At 37.3% G+C, this 16845-nt stretch overlaps 1 protein-coding gene across 2 annotated transcripts in view; it reads left to right on the forward strand.

Moving 5' to 3' along the window:
- The window catches only part of TMEM87B (transmembrane protein 87B), a 48000-nt gene extending 31707 nt beyond the window's left edge, over positions 1-16293 (forward strand). For both annotated transcript variants that reach the window (XM_060027360.1, XM_060027361.1), the window contains exons 16-19: positions 7050-7123; positions 9451-9503; positions 14729-14759; positions 15904-16293. In XM_060027360.1, coding sequence (XP_059883343.1) covers positions 7050-7123; positions 9451-9503; positions 14729-14759; positions 15904-15963 — 218 coding nt within the window. In that variant the 3' untranslated portion in view covers positions 15964-16293. The remainder of the gene's footprint in view (positions 1-7049; positions 7124-9450; positions 9504-14728; positions 14760-15903) is intronic.
- Positions 16294-16845: the final 552 nt, after the last annotated feature.

The following is a 16845-nucleotide window of genomic DNA, read 5'->3' on the forward strand; positions in this document are numbered from 1 at the left end:
GCACAAGCAGACAGGTATAATCTTACTGATGCAAGGAATTGGAGAGTGAATTTGGGGCTGTAAGAATGTCTGGAGATTGATGGAAGAAATCCATAAAAGAGAGAGCCACAAAGGGGGAAATTCAAAAGTCTATAGTCTCTCTAGTCTTATCTGATACCTGAACTGGGTATGTGCAAAGTGAGACTCCAAGAAGCCAGGGGGAAAACAATAGCTATTAGGCTAAGAAGCGGAACAGAAGTTTCAGCAGCTGCCACAGCAGAGTTTGAAATTCAAATCTCAACAAGTTAAAAGTGCTTTCCATTAAAACCCCAGAAGGGCCACTCCTTAGAAGTAAAGACCACAGTCTAGGACCACTGAAATTTACCCTAGGACTAAAGCTAAACTGAAATAAACCCTAATCAAATCTAAAAGCATATCCCCAAAAGATCAGAGTGATCTAGCAATAATTTGAATTGCCTGCTAGAACAAAACACAACACTTCCCAGAGGAAGATAAGAGAATCCAGTCTATAAGATACCATTCTCAATGTCCAGTATACAATGATAAATTACTAGACATAGGATGAAACTGGAAGCCGTGATCCATAGTTGAGGGAAAAATCAGTAAGATCAATCTAGAGGTGGCCCAGATGTCACAGTTAGAGTTGAATAAAACCATCGACCTAATTGACTTGATTGATATTTATAGAACATTGCATTTAGCAACCAAAGAATAAAGGTCCAAGTCTACGTTGAATAAGATAGACCATATGTGTGGCCATTAAAAATGTCTCCATATATTTCAATGGATTGTAATCATACAGAGTATGTTTCTGATCACAATGGTTAAATTAGATGCACAGCAGTAAGATATCTACAAAATAATCAGATGTTTAGAAATTAAGCAATAATTTCTAAGTAACTCGTGGATTGAAGGAATATTAGAAAATATTTCATGCTAATGATAATAAAAGCATAACATGTCACATTTTACAGGATGCAGCTAAACCAATTCTTAGAGGAAAATTAATAGCTTTAAATGCCTGTATTACCAAGAAAACATTGATAATATGTTTCCATCTTGAGAAGCTAGAAAAAGAATGGCAAATTAAACCTGGGGTAATTAGAAGGAAGGATATAATGAAGTTGTGTCTACACCAATGAAATCGAAAACAGGGGGAAATAGAGAAAATGAGCAAAGCCAAAAGTAGTTTCTTTGAAAAGATTAATAAAAATTGATTAACCTCTAGGTAATCTAAACCAGAAATAAAATATAGCAAGGCAAATTTCCAACATTGGAAAGATAGGGCGGACATTACTACAGCAAGAAAGGGTAAGTAAGAGGCTATTATGAACAATTTGGGCATTTGGATAAAATGAACAAATTCCTTGAGAAATACACTTAAGAAACTACCCTAATCTTAATTCTAACCCTATGCCACTAATTGGAATAGCCATATATTTATTAAAGAAATTGGGCTTGAAATTTAAAATCTTCCCATAAAGTTCCAGACCCAGATGGCTGGCTTCACTAGTGAATGCTTTCAAATACCTAAGGAAGAAATATTCTAATCTTAGGCAACTCTTCAGAATATAGAGGAGGTGACAGAATGGGAGAAAATATTTACAAATGAAGCAACTGGCAAAGGATTAATCTCCAAAATTTACAAGCGGCTCATGCAGCTCAATATCAAAACAACAAACAACCCAATCCAAAAATGGGCGGAAGACCTAAATAGACATTTCTTCAGAGAAGATATACAGATTGCCAACAAACACATGAAAGGATGCTCAACATCACTAATCATTAGAGAAATGCAAATCAAAACTACAATGAGATATCATCTCACACCAGTCAGAATGGCCATGATCAAAAAATCTACAAACAATAAATGCTGGAGAGGGTGTGGAGAAAAGGGAACCCTCTTGCACTGTTGTTGGGAATGTAAATTGATACAGCCACTATGGAGAACAGTATGGAGTTTCCTTAAAAAACTAGAACTACCATACGACCCTGCAATCCCACTCCTGGGCATATACCCTGAGAAAACCATAATTCAAAAAGAGTCCTGTACCACAGTGTTCATTGCAGCTCTGTTTACAATAGCCAGGACATGGAACCAGCCTAAGTGTCCATCATCGGATGAATGGATAAAGAAGGTGTGGCACATATATACAATGGAATATTACTCAGCCATAAAAAGAAACGAAATTGAGTTATTTGTAGTGAGGTGGATGGACCTAGAGTCTGTCATACAGAGTGAAGTAAGTCAGAAAGAGAAAAACAAATACTGTATGCTAACACATAATATATGGAATCTAAAAAAAAAAAAAATGTCATGAAGAACCTAGGGGCAAGACGGGAATAAGGCACAGACCTACTAGAGAATGGACTTGAGGATACGGGGAGGGGGAAGGGTAAGCTGGGACAAAGTGAGAGAGAGACATGGACATATATACACTACCAAACGTAAAATAGATAGGTAGTGGGAAGCAGCCGCCTAGCACAGGGAGATCAGCTTGGTGCTTTGTGACCACCTAGAGGGCTGGGTTAGGGAGGGTGGGAGGGAGGGAGACGCAAGAGGGAAGAGATATGGGGACATATGTATATGTATAGCTGATTCACTTTGTTATAAAGCAGAAACTAACACACCATTGTAAAGTCATTATACTCCAATAAAGATGTTAAAAAAAAAAGACTATAGAGGAGGTAGGGATACTTCCCAACTTGTTTTATAAGGCCAGCACAGCTCAGATACCAAAATCTGACAAAGACAAAAGAAAGTTACAGACCAGTGTCACTCATGAGTAGAGACATAAAATTCATTTAAACGGACTTCCCTGGCAGTCCAGTGGTTAAGACTCTGTGCTTCCACTGCAGGGGGCACAGGTTTGATCCCTGGTCAGGGAACTAAGATCCCACATACCACTCTTATTTTATTTTATTTTTAGTAAATAAAATCTAGAAGAATAATGAAAGACCATCATTGTCAAGTGGACTTTATCCCAGGGTTGCAAGGCCGTTTCAACATTTGAAATTCAATCAGTGTAATTCATCTAAAGAGTAAGGAAGAAAAATGACATAATTATCTCAGTAGGTGCAGAAAGACACGTCACAGAATTCACCTATTCATGATTTTTTAAAAAAGAAACCCACTTAGCAAACATATTACAGAATAGTGTGAAAAAACTCTACAGCTAAAATCATACTTAATGGTGAAATAGTGAATACTTTCCTCCCAAGATTGGGAACAAAGTACGTGAGTATCTGCTCACCACTTTGACTCAGTATCAGACAGCAGTTCCTAGCCAGTGCAGAAAGGCAAAACACAAACCAACCCAAAGAATACAAAAGGCATAAAGTGTAGAAAGCAAGAAGTAAACCTGTTTTTATTTACAAACAGCAAGGTTTTGTTTTGTTTTGTTTCGGCTGTGCCGCGCGGCTTGTGGGGTTAGTTCCGCTGTGCCGCGCGGCTTGTGGGGTTAGTTCCCTGACCAGGGATTGAACCCACGCCCTCTGCAGTGAAAGCACGGAGTCCTGACCACTGGAGTGCCGGGTAATTCCTCAGCAACGTTAAGTATGTAGAAAATCCTAAGGAGTCTATAGAAAAGAAAAAATACTGTAGAATTAATAAGTGAATAATATAACAGAATCATAGGATATATGTCCAAATACAGAAATTAGATTTTTTTATATAACTGGAAGTAATTGAAAAATGAAATTTAAAATATTGTTTACAGGAGCTTCAAAAAATAAAATATTTAGGAATAAATTTAATGGAAAAAAATGGGGAAAACTGCACTGAAGAATACAAAACAATGCCAAGAGAAATTATAGAATAAGTAAATGTTTATGAATTGTAACTCTCAATATTATTAAGCCATCACTTCCTCAATTGATATGTAGATCCAGTACAGTCCCAATTGTAATTCTGGCTGATTTTTTAAAAAATGGTTAAGCTGATTTTAAAATATGTATGGAAATACAAAAGATCTGGAAGAACCTAAACATTCTTGTAGTTACAACGTAGATCTTGAAAACACTATACTAAGTGAAAGAAACCAATTACAATAGATCGTATGTTATATGATTCTATTTATATGAAAAGTCCAGAAAAGGTAAATGCATGGAGATAGAAAATAGATTAGTGGCTGCCAGGGGCTGGTGGAAGGAGTGAGTTGGGAGTAACTGCTAATAGGTATGAGGTTTTGGTGGGGGTGGGGGTGATGAAAAGCTTCTGAAATGAACAGTGATGATGGTTGCACCATTCTGTGTTCTAAAATCCACTGAACTGTACACTTCAAAATGGTGCATTTTATGGTGTGGAAGTTATATCTAAGTAAAATTAAATTAATGGACTTAACACTGATTTCAAGACGAAAATTTCAAGTTATACTAATCAAGACAGTGTGGTATTGGCATAAGGATACATACATCAGTGTATCAAAATAGAGTCCCAAACATACATAACTAAAATAAAATGAAATGAAATTTCAGACAACTTAAAAAAAGTAGTCCAAAAATAAATCTGTACATATTGTTCAGTGGATCTTGTTGTTGTTGCTTCAGATTATTTTATCAATGCAATAACACTTCAAAGAATGTACTCTTACTAGCACCAGATTGATTCCAATGTAATAGGAGGTCTCTAAAGCTTTTGTTTTTAAAAGAGATATAATATTTAAATTATAAATTCCAAATTTCCAAATTGGAAACCTCATTTGTCAATTGATTTTTGACAAAGGTAGCAAGGCTTTATATGAGGAAAATATAGTATTTTCAACAAAGAGTGCGGAACAACTAGATAAACACATGGGGGGAAATCACCTAGACTCCTGCCGTGAATATCACCTATAATTAATTCAAGAGAGATCACAGACCTAGATGTAAAAGATTAAACGATAACTCTTCTAGCAGAAAACAGGAAGATATCTTCATGACCTTGGGTTAGGCAGTTTCTTAGGACACAAAAAGCAGTTACCGTAAAATAAAAAGGTTGGTAAATTAGCCATCACCAAAGTTAAAAACTTACGTTCATCAAGAGAAACAAGAAAGTGAAAAGGCCAGCCCTAGACTGGGATGAAACCTTCTCAATACATATATCTGACAAAGAACTTGTATCCAGAATATAAGAATTCCTACAGATCAATAAAAGATAACTCAATTTGTTTAAAAAAAAATGGAATACTTAAATAGACACTTCACCAAAGAAGACAAAGGAAAGGCCAGTACGCACATGAAAAGGTGCTCGATAATACTGGTCGTCAGGGAAACGCAAATTAAAACCAGAGTGAAATGCTACCATGTATCCACTAGCATGGTTAAAATTTAAAAGACTGGCAGCGTGAAACGCGGAAGAGGATGTAGAACAGCTGGATCGCTCATACATTATGGAAGAAGTCATAAGAAGTTTTACGAAAGCAGTTTGACAGTATCTTAAAAAGTTAAACATACACCTACCATATAGCCCAGCCATACCACTCCAAAATATTTATCCAAAAATGAAAATGAAAGCAGATGTCCACAGAAAGACACTGTGTGCACTTTCATAGCAGCCTGATCCTTCATGGTCCAAAACTGAAATAGCCCAAATGTCTGTCAACAGATGAATGGATAAAATAATAGTGGTATACTTATACAATGGAATACTGTTTGGGAAGCAAAAGTAATCAACACTATACAACATGAATAAATCTCAAAACCTTTATGTTGAGTGAAAGTAGTCAAATCCAATGAATATTGAGTCCTTATGGTTTTATATAAGAAGTTCTAGAGCAGGCAGGAGTAAACTGTGGTGATTATGTAAATCAAAGCAATAGTTGCTTCTGGTGGGGTTGGGATTGACCAGAAAGGAATTTAAAGAGCCCTTTGTGGGGACTTCCCTGGTGGCACAGTGGTTAAGACTCTGCACTCCCAATGCAGGGGGCCTGGGTTCCATCCCTGGTCAGGGAACTAGATCCCACATGCTGCAACTGAGAGTTTGTATACCACAACTAAGACCTAAATAAAGAAAGAAAGAAAATATTAAATGAAAAAAAAAGAATCCTCTGTGATGATAGAAATGTTAAATGTCTTGATTGGGATGGTAGTTACACAAGAGTTGATAAAAATCTCTTCAGACTGTACACTTAAAAGTTTGTATTTTATTTTGTATATTATACTTCAGTTAAAAAAAAATCAGTGTATCACACCTTTAAGAGAAGGATCTCAAATGTTGAGATTTCAGACGCCCCATGGAAACATTTTCAGATTGAGGAACCTCATTTTCACTCATTATATCCACTTATGCACTTGATCTCATCATATTGTACCAACTGTCCTAGTTTATGGGGAAGCACTTTTTGCAAATTATTGTAGTAACAGAAGTGAATACTTATTGGACATAGACATTATGTTTCAGGTACCTTATATGCTGATTTGTTTAATGCTCATCAGAATTCTCTGAGGTAGACATTATTATTATTCCATTTTACAGGCAGGGACGTTGAGTCACAGAAAGTTGATTGCTTAGCCTGAGTTTACGTAGATAGAGCCAGAATTCCAAGTGAAGCCATCTAGTTTCAGGACTCATGCTCTTAACCTCTCCTCTGCTAAACCTGCTGGCATAAAGAAGAGCCTTGGTCAAATACAAGGAAAATCTTTTTCTTCCCTATTTTATTTATACCATAAACACATTTTTAAAATTTATACATTAGAGAAGTGAAAGCATGGCCAAAGGTGTGTTTTATTCTTAAATATATTGTAAATCCTGTAGATTTTTAAATCCATGAACTTTAAAATGTACTGAAACTACCTAATGTGTGCATGTATGTATGTTTGCTTGTTCATTTAAACTCCTCTAAAACTGGAATTCAGACTAGCAACTTGAGAACCTGGTTGTTTTTGTAAACAGTTATGACGTTTTTAACTTTTTCTGTCCCTCCTACATTTCCAAATGGTATATTAAAGCCAGCACCCAGCCCAAAGCTTCCACTATTAACTCTCTTTATAGGGTTATTAAATGTGAAGCTACAAAGGAAAATATTATTATTTTATAATTTTATGAATTTCTATAATGTTTCTCATTACAGCTGAAGGAATAAAATTAAGAGTCTCAAAAATGGTTTCCAATGGAACAGCTAAACCTGCTACTTCTGATAATTTTGTGAGTATAGTATATATTTAATAGCATCTCAGTCTTTAATACTTTAGAACTCTATATGGGTGTCACATTCATTGACCTTCAGGAGAACACTTTTTACTAGTTTTTTCTGTATGAAAATAAATGTTACTAAGTAGTGATACTAGTTAAGTCTGACAACCGTACTGCTGTAAACCCTCACTTTTCATGTGCTGTCATTGGACCAGCGGCACAAACCTCACCCGGGAACTTGTTAGAAACACAGAATTTCAGGCCTACACCAGATGTCCCGAATCTAAATCTGCTTTTTAACAGAATTCCGTAGGTGATTCACATGCACATTAAAGATCGAGATGCTTTCTTATAGTGAAAGTTTGTGTTAATTTTTCAGCACTTTTATGTGATTTTTGAAGCTATTTCAGATAACATTTGTTGTCTGTTGGAAAGGGACTTTTAAACCATGTAAACTTGAATAAAACGTTAAAATATTGGGTAGAGATGAGTTTTTAAATATTTTATGCATACTATTTATGCATAAAAGTGGTAATTATGAGAGTAATTAAAAATGGAAATGCCTACCATACAGTTTTACATTTGGCTTTCTTACAGTTACATATGTTGCGGTTAATAAGGTGTAAAAATTTATGTACGCACCTAAGTTCTGACAGGATGGATGGTGTATGAAACAGTTTCATTTGTTGGATTTGGTAAATTCTCTAATCCTTATTTTTGGTAATTAGTAATTCTTTAAAATGTGTTCTTTGAGTAGTTTTATGGTAATTTAACTAAACTTTAAAAAGTTCCACAGTTTTAATTATCTGGTGTTAGAACTATTAAAGTTTCAGCTTGCTAAGAGATTTTCCTCTTATTTTAGGGATATGTTTCAGTTTATTTTAAAGCTCAGTATTTGCACATATAGCAAGGGAAAATGTTCTCATTTCTCTAAACTGTGTAGTCAGCTCTTTTGTTTTTTTTTTGTTTTTTGCGGTACGCAGGCCTCTCACTGTTGTGGCCTCACCCGTTGCGGAGCACAGGCTCCAGACGCGCAGGCTCAGCGGCCATGGCTCACCGGCCTAGCCGCTCCGCGGCATGTGGGATCTTCCCGGACCGGGGCACGAACCCGTGTCCCCTGCATCGGCAGGCGGACTCTCAACCACTGTGCCACCGGGAAGCCCAGCTCTTATTTTTTTTAGATAATTATTTTATTTTATTTTTTAATTAATTTAATTATTTTGGGCTGCGTTGGGTCTTTGCTGCACGTGGGCTTTCTCTAGTTGTGGTGAGCGGGGGCTACTCTTCATTGTGGTGCACGGGCTTCTCATTGCAGTGACTTCTCTTGTTGCAGAGCATGGGCTCTAGGCATGCGGGCTTCAGTAGTTGTGGCACGTGGGCTCAGTAGTTGTGGCTCATGGGCCCTAGAGCACAGGATCTGTAGTTGTGGCTCACGGGCTTAGTTGATCTGCGGCATGTGGGATCTTCCCGGACCAGGGCTCGAACCCGTGTCCCCTGCATTGGCAGGCGGACTCTCAACCACTGTGCCACCAGGGAAGTCCCGTATAGTCAGCTCTTGATCAGAACTCGGGGACCTTGTCTCTCCTTGATTGACTCATTTCTACCCAAGATTCACTCAGAGAATTGGGGTGCCTATTAGTACTGGCTCAATTGCTTTCTCTCTCTCTGTAAGTAAGCAAGATATAATTAATGCTGGAACCAGAGGATTCCATGTAGCCATTTTGATTTATTTTACATTATAAACCAAAATATTCAACATACCTTTTATTTTTCTTACTCTCAGTGAGATAACTGTAAGCAAGTTTCTGTTGAAAAAAAATTTAGATACCCCAATTGACCTGCTTTTCTTTTCTCCTACAGAAACATGAGCACTAAACACAAGTGACTGAAATAAATAGGCTTTTGTAAGGCTAGAATATCTGTACCATCACCTTTTTCTGCTGAAAAATTATAAACTCATAAAGTGAACAGATTAGGAGGCATACTGAATGCTGGAAGCAAGAAATTAATACAAGTCAATATTCGTGCTGTTTTCTATCTTATAAATCAACTCTTTGTATTTTTACTGTGGTTTTTCAAGACAAAAAAATTACACCTGTGCATCTAACCAAAACCAGAGAAGTACAAAAATCCAAAATCCAAGTGTTCATTTGACTGTTTAAGAAAATACTGGCATAATTTTCGTGTGGCATAAGTGTCAGCTTCTTAGACTATGTAGAAATTAAAAGAATGTCATGCATTTGAATTTAAATGCTTAAATTATATATACATGCTATTTAAAAATTCTGCTTTCAGGCATTATTAAGCAAAAGCTAATATATAAATATTTATTTCTACAGGATGAAGATTTGAAGTGGGTGGAGGAAAACATTCCCTCTTCATTCACAGATGTGTAAATATCCTCTGCTAAAGTTTGAATCTAAAATTTAGGCTGTAGTATAAAGGGATAATTTTCATGCTTTGTTATATGCTTTTCAAAACTCTCACCTCTGTATGTTTTTATAGGCCCCTATCACTAGTATATGACTGATTAACTTCATATCGAAATGCAGAGAAAACACAGCCCTGCCTTGGTCTGTCTTTCTCCTTCCTTTTTCACTGTACAACAACTCTATTAATACTCCTGCCCTATAACCAACTCCAACATTTTCTTATGTAAGTTTATCAGGATCAGAATCATTTTGTTTTAACTTTATAATATGGAAGAATTCAAACTTTTTTTTTTAAACACATGTAACCACGATACCATGTACGGTGGGGAAGCTTTTGGAGGAAAAACATGAGCATAGGAAAACTAGAGTGCAGAGGAAGCCCCTCCGGGAACTTGGAGCTCTTCAGGTTCTTCTTTATCAGTGTCCTTTATGACACACAAATTCCAGATAGCTGTTTCCACGGTAGACAACAGGATAGCCAAATACGATGTTTTCACATGTTGTTTGTTCCTTTCTCTGCTCCCATCTACTTCCTTTTTAGATAGTTTCTGTCTAGTATGATGTCACATTTGCCTGAAGAATTTCTTTTATGTTTCTGGTCATGCAAGTATGTTGGTAATAAGTCTGTCAGGTTTTATTTGTCTGAAAAAGTCTTTGTTTTGGCTGTTTGGGAAGCCAAATAGAATTTGGGTTATAGAATTCCTAGTTGACTGTTTTTCTTTCAGCACTTCAAAGATTGTCACTTGAATGTTTTCCAGCTGTCATAGTTTTAGAAAGAAGTCTGCTGTACTTCTTCTCTGTTCCTTCATATGTTACCTGGGTTTTGTTCTGTTTTGTTTTTGGCTGCCTTCAGGGCTGTCTCCTTCTCTTGGGTTTTTCTTTTCTCTTGGGTATATACCTAGAAGTGGAATTGCTAGATCGTACGGTAACTGTATGTTGAACATCTTGAGGAAGTGCCAAGCAGTTTTCCCAGAGCCGAACCATTTTATAATCCTATCAGTAATGTATGAGGTTTCCGATTTCTCCACATCCTTGTCAGCACTTGTAATTGTTCACCTTTTGATTTTAGATCTCTTAGTGGCTGTGAAGTGGTATCTCATTGTGCTTTTGAGTAACTGAAATTTGAACTGTCTTGTTGAGGGACTGGTGTTGTTTAATTAAACTGTGGTAACTGAAATTCACACATATCAGATTCATATGAGGTAAGAACTGCCTTTACGTTATGAAACTAATAGTACACTATTATACTTTTTTTCTTTTAATAGTCATAAAAGGAAAATAGGTGTATAAATATCCTTCACATGCCTTTATGATTTCTTTTTTTCCTTCCTGTATATCTGAGTTATCACCTTCTCCTGTAGGTCTTTCTTTAGTGTTTCTTACAGTATGGGTCTGCTAGAAACTAATTCTTTCAATTTTATTTATGTGAAGTGTATTTGTTTGCCCTCCTGTTCAAAGGATGGTTTTGCTGGATATAAAAATCTTGATTGACTTTTGTTTGAGCTCTTCCAACACATCCCTCCAATATCTTCTGGTTTCTATTGTTTTGAAGAGAAGTCAGTTTTTAGTTGTATTGTCCTCATGTGTGTACTGTCATTTTTTTGCCACTTTTCAGATTTTTTTCTTTACGTTTGGCTTTCCACAGTGTGTGTATGATGTGCCTAGGTGTGGTTTCCTTTTTGAGTATTGTTGGAATTTGTTGAGCTACTTGGATTCATATCCCCACTCCCTTTGGTCATTTTCCAGTGCCTTTAACTACTTATTTTTAATATTTTTGTCCAGGTTTTATAAATGTTTCTGTGGGAGGAATCATCTGATTTCTTTCCACCTTTACCTGCTATCTTCCTTTTCTTTTTTACTAGTTTCTCTGTAATCCTTTTTACTTCTTTCTTTATATCATTTTCATTTTCTTAGTAGTTTTCTTGCCACATATTAAATTTTTATTTAAATTTGTTCTGCCTTGGGTGCCTTGTAATTTTTTTCTTCATTGCTGGGATGATTTTGTCTTTTTTTTTTCCCAGAGTTTAATGGACTCTTTGAATTTCTTCCTCTTTTGTTTTTATCCATTTTTGCTCTTGGTTTTAAAATTTCTTATTGTAGTTTTTAATATCACCAAATATTCTTTTTAACTTATTTCATCTAATTTGGAGTGTTGTGTTATAGCTGTAGCTTTCTTCTACCGTAAAACACTTTGATTTTCATTTTCCTTCTTTTTTTCTTCCTGCACCATTATATGGAATTGGTTTTGTTTGTTTTTCCTATTCCTAGGCATTTGGTAGTGAGAGTTCCTAGTCTGAGTGCTTTCTTCCATCAGTTGCATAAATTATAGTTTTATTTAAGGAGAATGTTGATGGGATGGAGGTATGGAGAGAGGGAGGTTGGTGGTGTCTTATTTTTCTTTTATTTCTACAAGATCTTTAATCTTCCCCTTCTACTTCCTTCTTTTTACTCATGGTGCTGCCGTAGCTCTGAGGGTACCACTCCTCCATGTATCTGGTTCTCCCCTGAAAACCATGATTGTTCAAGACTGCTACTTTTGGTTCCACTCCATTTAAGCCCCTTCCCTGTAGCAGATACTGTGAACTACCAAGTCACTGGCCTTCAGTCAGTATTTTGGAACTTAGTGTTGATTTTTCTTGAAGAGGTTTGTCTATACTTTGTCTAAATTCTCCTTCCCCTCTACTTTTCACAGAGTCTCTCAGACCTCTCTTTCCCCACTCTCAGTACCCATGAGCTTGCAGTGACAGCAGGGAATTTGTTGGTATTGGCATTTATTTCTCTGTTTACGTATAATTTCAGATTTGCTGTGTTCTCCTGGTTATGCCGAAGACTGTGAGTTGTGTGTGGTTTTGTTTGCAATCCTTAGGGACTTCATGGAATTTTGAGCAAGGGTGTGTGGAGAGATTCAGATTAGGTGGCAACCGTTATCTTCCAGATTTGGAAATTCACTACTGAGTACTTTAGAAGGAAATCACCTGAGTAGACTAACCCCATACTATGCCACCACTTCTTGGTGGAAAGCAATAAGGCTCCTGGGCAGTTCTCCTTATGTCTTAGAGAGTCATTAGTCTCTACGATTTCTTTCTGTAAGTAGAATGTCTGCCTGATTACAAAAATTCCTCTGGAATATAAAAGAGCAAAATGTCTTCTTTTATGTTCTCATGAACCATTTATGTGAAATGAGTAGAACTGTACAATCCAAGATAGCTTCCAGCATTTTAGGTTCTTAGGAACCTGTGTGTCCATTCTGAAAACTTAAAACACAAGAAGTTTAGCACAATGCTACCCAAAATTCATGTGCAATTTACGTGGCAAGTTTAGAAACCGGACTTCATGTACAGGTAAACACTTCTTTATACATCAATAGAAGTGGAGCAAAACTTTTGCAAGCCATAGGACAATTTAAACAGATCATGAATAACCATATGATCTAGTGTGTTATGTGATATTCGTATGGTATTCATTATGGCTTTTCTGTGTCTCTGATAAACCAAAAAGACCAGCTTAGCATAGTTCTCCTTCCTCTTCAGTGCACTGAGTCCATCTTAATAAGTTTTAAATAGTCATTTACCTCACAAAAGGAACCATTTTGGAGATTGCAGTGTTTATCTCTAAACGAGGTGCTAAGCACTCAATGGGCTGTCTTCTGGGCTCCCAAGGTTCTGGATCATCTTTCCCTAAAGCAGTCTGGATTTCCCTTAATATTATTCCAAGCCATATAAGTTGGCTCCTTCCTCACATCTAGCGAGGCCCCGACTTCTCTTTCTTCTGTCTCCACCATGGGCTGCACTCTTAGTAGCATCCTCTGGACTGTGCGTTGATGTGACTTTCATGTTGTGACCTTGGCATGCAGACCCTTTGGGCTCTCCCTCTCAGTGCTCCATTGCACATCGAAGCTCTACATTTGTCTTTTTATCCATATAATCTTTCCCGAGTAAAGGTTCTGTTGCATAACTTTTTCTCTCTTCAGTATCCTTCACTGGTTTATGTCCAGTCAATGGTAACAATGACATAGGATTAAACAAATACTTGATACCATAAATACCACCTTTCATAATATGTTTACTCATCCATCTTTTTAAAAATAGGTATATCTTTTAATTAAATTTGTGTTTATTTAAGATGTACAACATGATAATTTGATATATATGTACGTAGTGAAATGATGACTACAGTCAAGCCTATTCATCCCTCTTAAGTTCTCACAAAAGTACATGACATGTGGGTTTTCAAATTAGATAGCACATCACTAGTCAAGATATTTGTCCAACTATTCAAAGTAAACAATAACCAGGGGCTTAAAAAACAAAGATATAATTGGATGCCCACTGTGTTTGGAATTATTCATTCATCATGGTTTAGTCCTTGATGTTCTTCCAACATACTAGCCTCTAGAATTGCTGATTTTTGTTGTTGTTTCCATTTTGAAGTTATAATTATTTTCATATATCAGCTAATTTTTTAACTGAAAGTTTTGAAGTATAGCACCCATTCTGGAAAGTGCACAAATTCTAAATAAGTAGATAGCTCAGTAAATTTTTAATATAAGCATACTCCTGTAACCTGCACCCAGATACCCAGATCAAAAACTGGAACATGGGCTTCCCTGGTGGTGCAGTGGTTGAGAGTCCGCTTGCCGATGCAGGGGACACGGGTTCGTGCCCCGGTCTGGGAGGATCCCACATGCCGCGGAGCGGCTGGGTCCATGAGCCGTGGCCGCTGAGCCTGCGCGTCCGGGGCCTGTGCTCCGCAATGGGAGAGGCCACGACAGTGAGAGGCCCGCATACGGCAAAAAAAAAAAAAAACGAAAAAACCAAACTGGAACATCACTAATACCCTAAAAACCATCTTCTTGTTTTCCTCCCAAATCATGACCCCAAAGCTACTGCTGTGCTGATGTCTGTAACTGTAGATTACTTGTGTCAGTTTTTAAAATTTGATCCCTCAATAGTTTATACCTCTTTGGGGGGCTGTATAGTACTCCAGTTTACCTATTTGGGGCCTGTTAAGAACAACACTGCTATGAATATTCTTCTCCGTGTCTGTTGGCAACACTGGGTACTCACTTCTGTTGACTCTGTCTTCCAGGAGTGAGACTTGGTGGATCACAGGATATGCTATATTCAGCCTTGTAGACACACTGCCTTTTAATAACATTGTCAACTTTTTTTTTCCTTTATTTCAGAGTTCTTCCAGTATTAGTGGATTCAGATGAGGTAAAATATATTTTTGCTTATGTCTTGGAGCTGTTATTTTCACAAGGTAGAAATGTATTTCAAAAGAAGCTCTGAAAGTTACTTTTGCAAATGATTACAAATTGAGCAGATGGAAAGACGGCGTTGAGTTGTGGGTAAAGTTTTAAGGAACTGGATCCTCATTTAAAACAGGAGCAAGATAAATGCTTATTGGTGTGAAAGGAGGGAAGAATCCTTCCAGGAGGTTTTGAGTCTATGATTTTCTAACATCTTAAGATGTAAGTGTTTAGAAGACTTCAAGGTGGCGGTTTGTCTAAATCAATCTCTTATGTTTGTAGATATTTTCCTGGGGTATTAAATAAAGTTTCTAACTGAGTTACATTTGCTAGGTAGGAAATGTGAATAGATGATGTGGATTTAGGAAGGTTTTTGGGGGGAAAAAATGAGTTATAGATCATCTGGACACTGCAGGGTGGCCCAGGACAGGAAGACGTCTGAAGTGCAAGGATTAAAGGATGGACGTGGAGACCACCAATTTATCCAGAGGAAGAGTAGCGGGAAATGAGTGGTAGCTAAGGAGTAACTTACGTGGTGGCTGTAGAATATGAGAGAAGCTACAGCTCTGTTCATTGAAAGGTCAGGAAGAAGACTGGCATCGGCGCGGGGATTTGGCCACAGTGGGATGGGAAGTCTTGAGCAGGCTGCCATATATACGCACCTTGCTACAAAACCATTGAACTCCAGGATTTATAACTCTATGGAAAGATATACCCTGGAATTACTTTTAAAAGGGCATTTGTAGTATTCATTTGATAAATAATTGATTTGTAATTTCAAAAATACCTAAAGTAGTAGAGTCAGGCAAATCCCTAGATGAGCTCTATGCCTAAGAAATCCATTTTAGCTCTGTCCCTGCCTCACACTGGTGATTCTGAATTAGAAATGTTACAGTTTTCTGAGCTGAACAGATAATTGATTACACTCCATTACTGGAAGTCTGGATTATATGGTTTTCATTTTCCATATCTAATATTTCTGTGTGTATCGTGGCGTGTATGTACCCCACAAAATCGTGACTACTTCGTAGAGACGCTATAGAGAATTCTGTTAGGACCTGGAAGGAGCATCGACATTTTGATGAATAACTTCCCTTTTTTTTTTTAAGGAAATTATGACCAGATCTGAAATGGCAGAAAAAATGTTCTCTTCAGAAAAAATAATGTGATTGGAACCCACATAAATGAAGCTTACATAACAGTGAAGGACTTCCTCAAGACTAAAAGAGAACTCTGTTTTGATACAGTACAATAAGTTTTTATTGCATGATCTTGGAAATCTATGTACTAAAACTAAGAATTCAGATGGTGGGAGGGTTCTGCAACCCTTATTAAGCTGACTCTTGAATGCCAGTTTAATGTCCATTAAATTGCCTAGACTTGGCAATGACCTGAGAGAAGTATTATAATAAAGATAGGTGCCCAAATGCCCTTAGCTGATGGGTGGCAGGCGTGTGGGTTTGGGTTCTCTTTTTTTTTTCCTGGGAAATATGACAATTTAAAACACCTTTTTTTTTTTTTTTTTTTTTTTTTGCGGTACACGGGCCTCTCACCGCTGTGGCCTCTCCCGTTGCGGAGCACAGGCTCCGGACGCGCAGGCTCAGCGGCCATGGCTCACGGGCCTAGCTGCTCCGTGGCATGTGGGATCTTCCCAGACCGGGGCACGAACCCGTGTCCCCTGCATCAGCATGCGGACTCTCAACCGCTGCGCCACCAGGGAAGCCCTAAGACAACTTTTTTACATGAACACTCCTACTGTTCTTCCACTGACCTTTGTTTGATTCAGGTGATGTGATTCTTCTGAGGTGTGGTAAAGCAATGTCTCCACCTCTTGGGTTTATAGTTACTAGATGCAATAATAATTCTCTTTGATTTTCATGCTGAAGCAATTTGATAAGAAGTAGAACTTGGTTAAGGTTGGAACATAAGGATGTTTATATGGTTAGGTTTGCTCTGTGTGTGTGTGTGTGTGTGTGTGTGTGTGTGTGTGTATGCACATCTGCACAAAGCCCTTGTGTGTAATTATCACCACACACATCAAATCATAGCAT

This window comes from Delphinus delphis, chromosome 12 (assembly GCF_949987515.2).
Source record: "Delphinus delphis chromosome 12, mDelDel1.2, whole genome shotgun sequence".
NCBI lineage: Eukaryota > Metazoa > Chordata > Mammalia > Artiodactyla > Delphinidae > Delphinus > Delphinus delphis.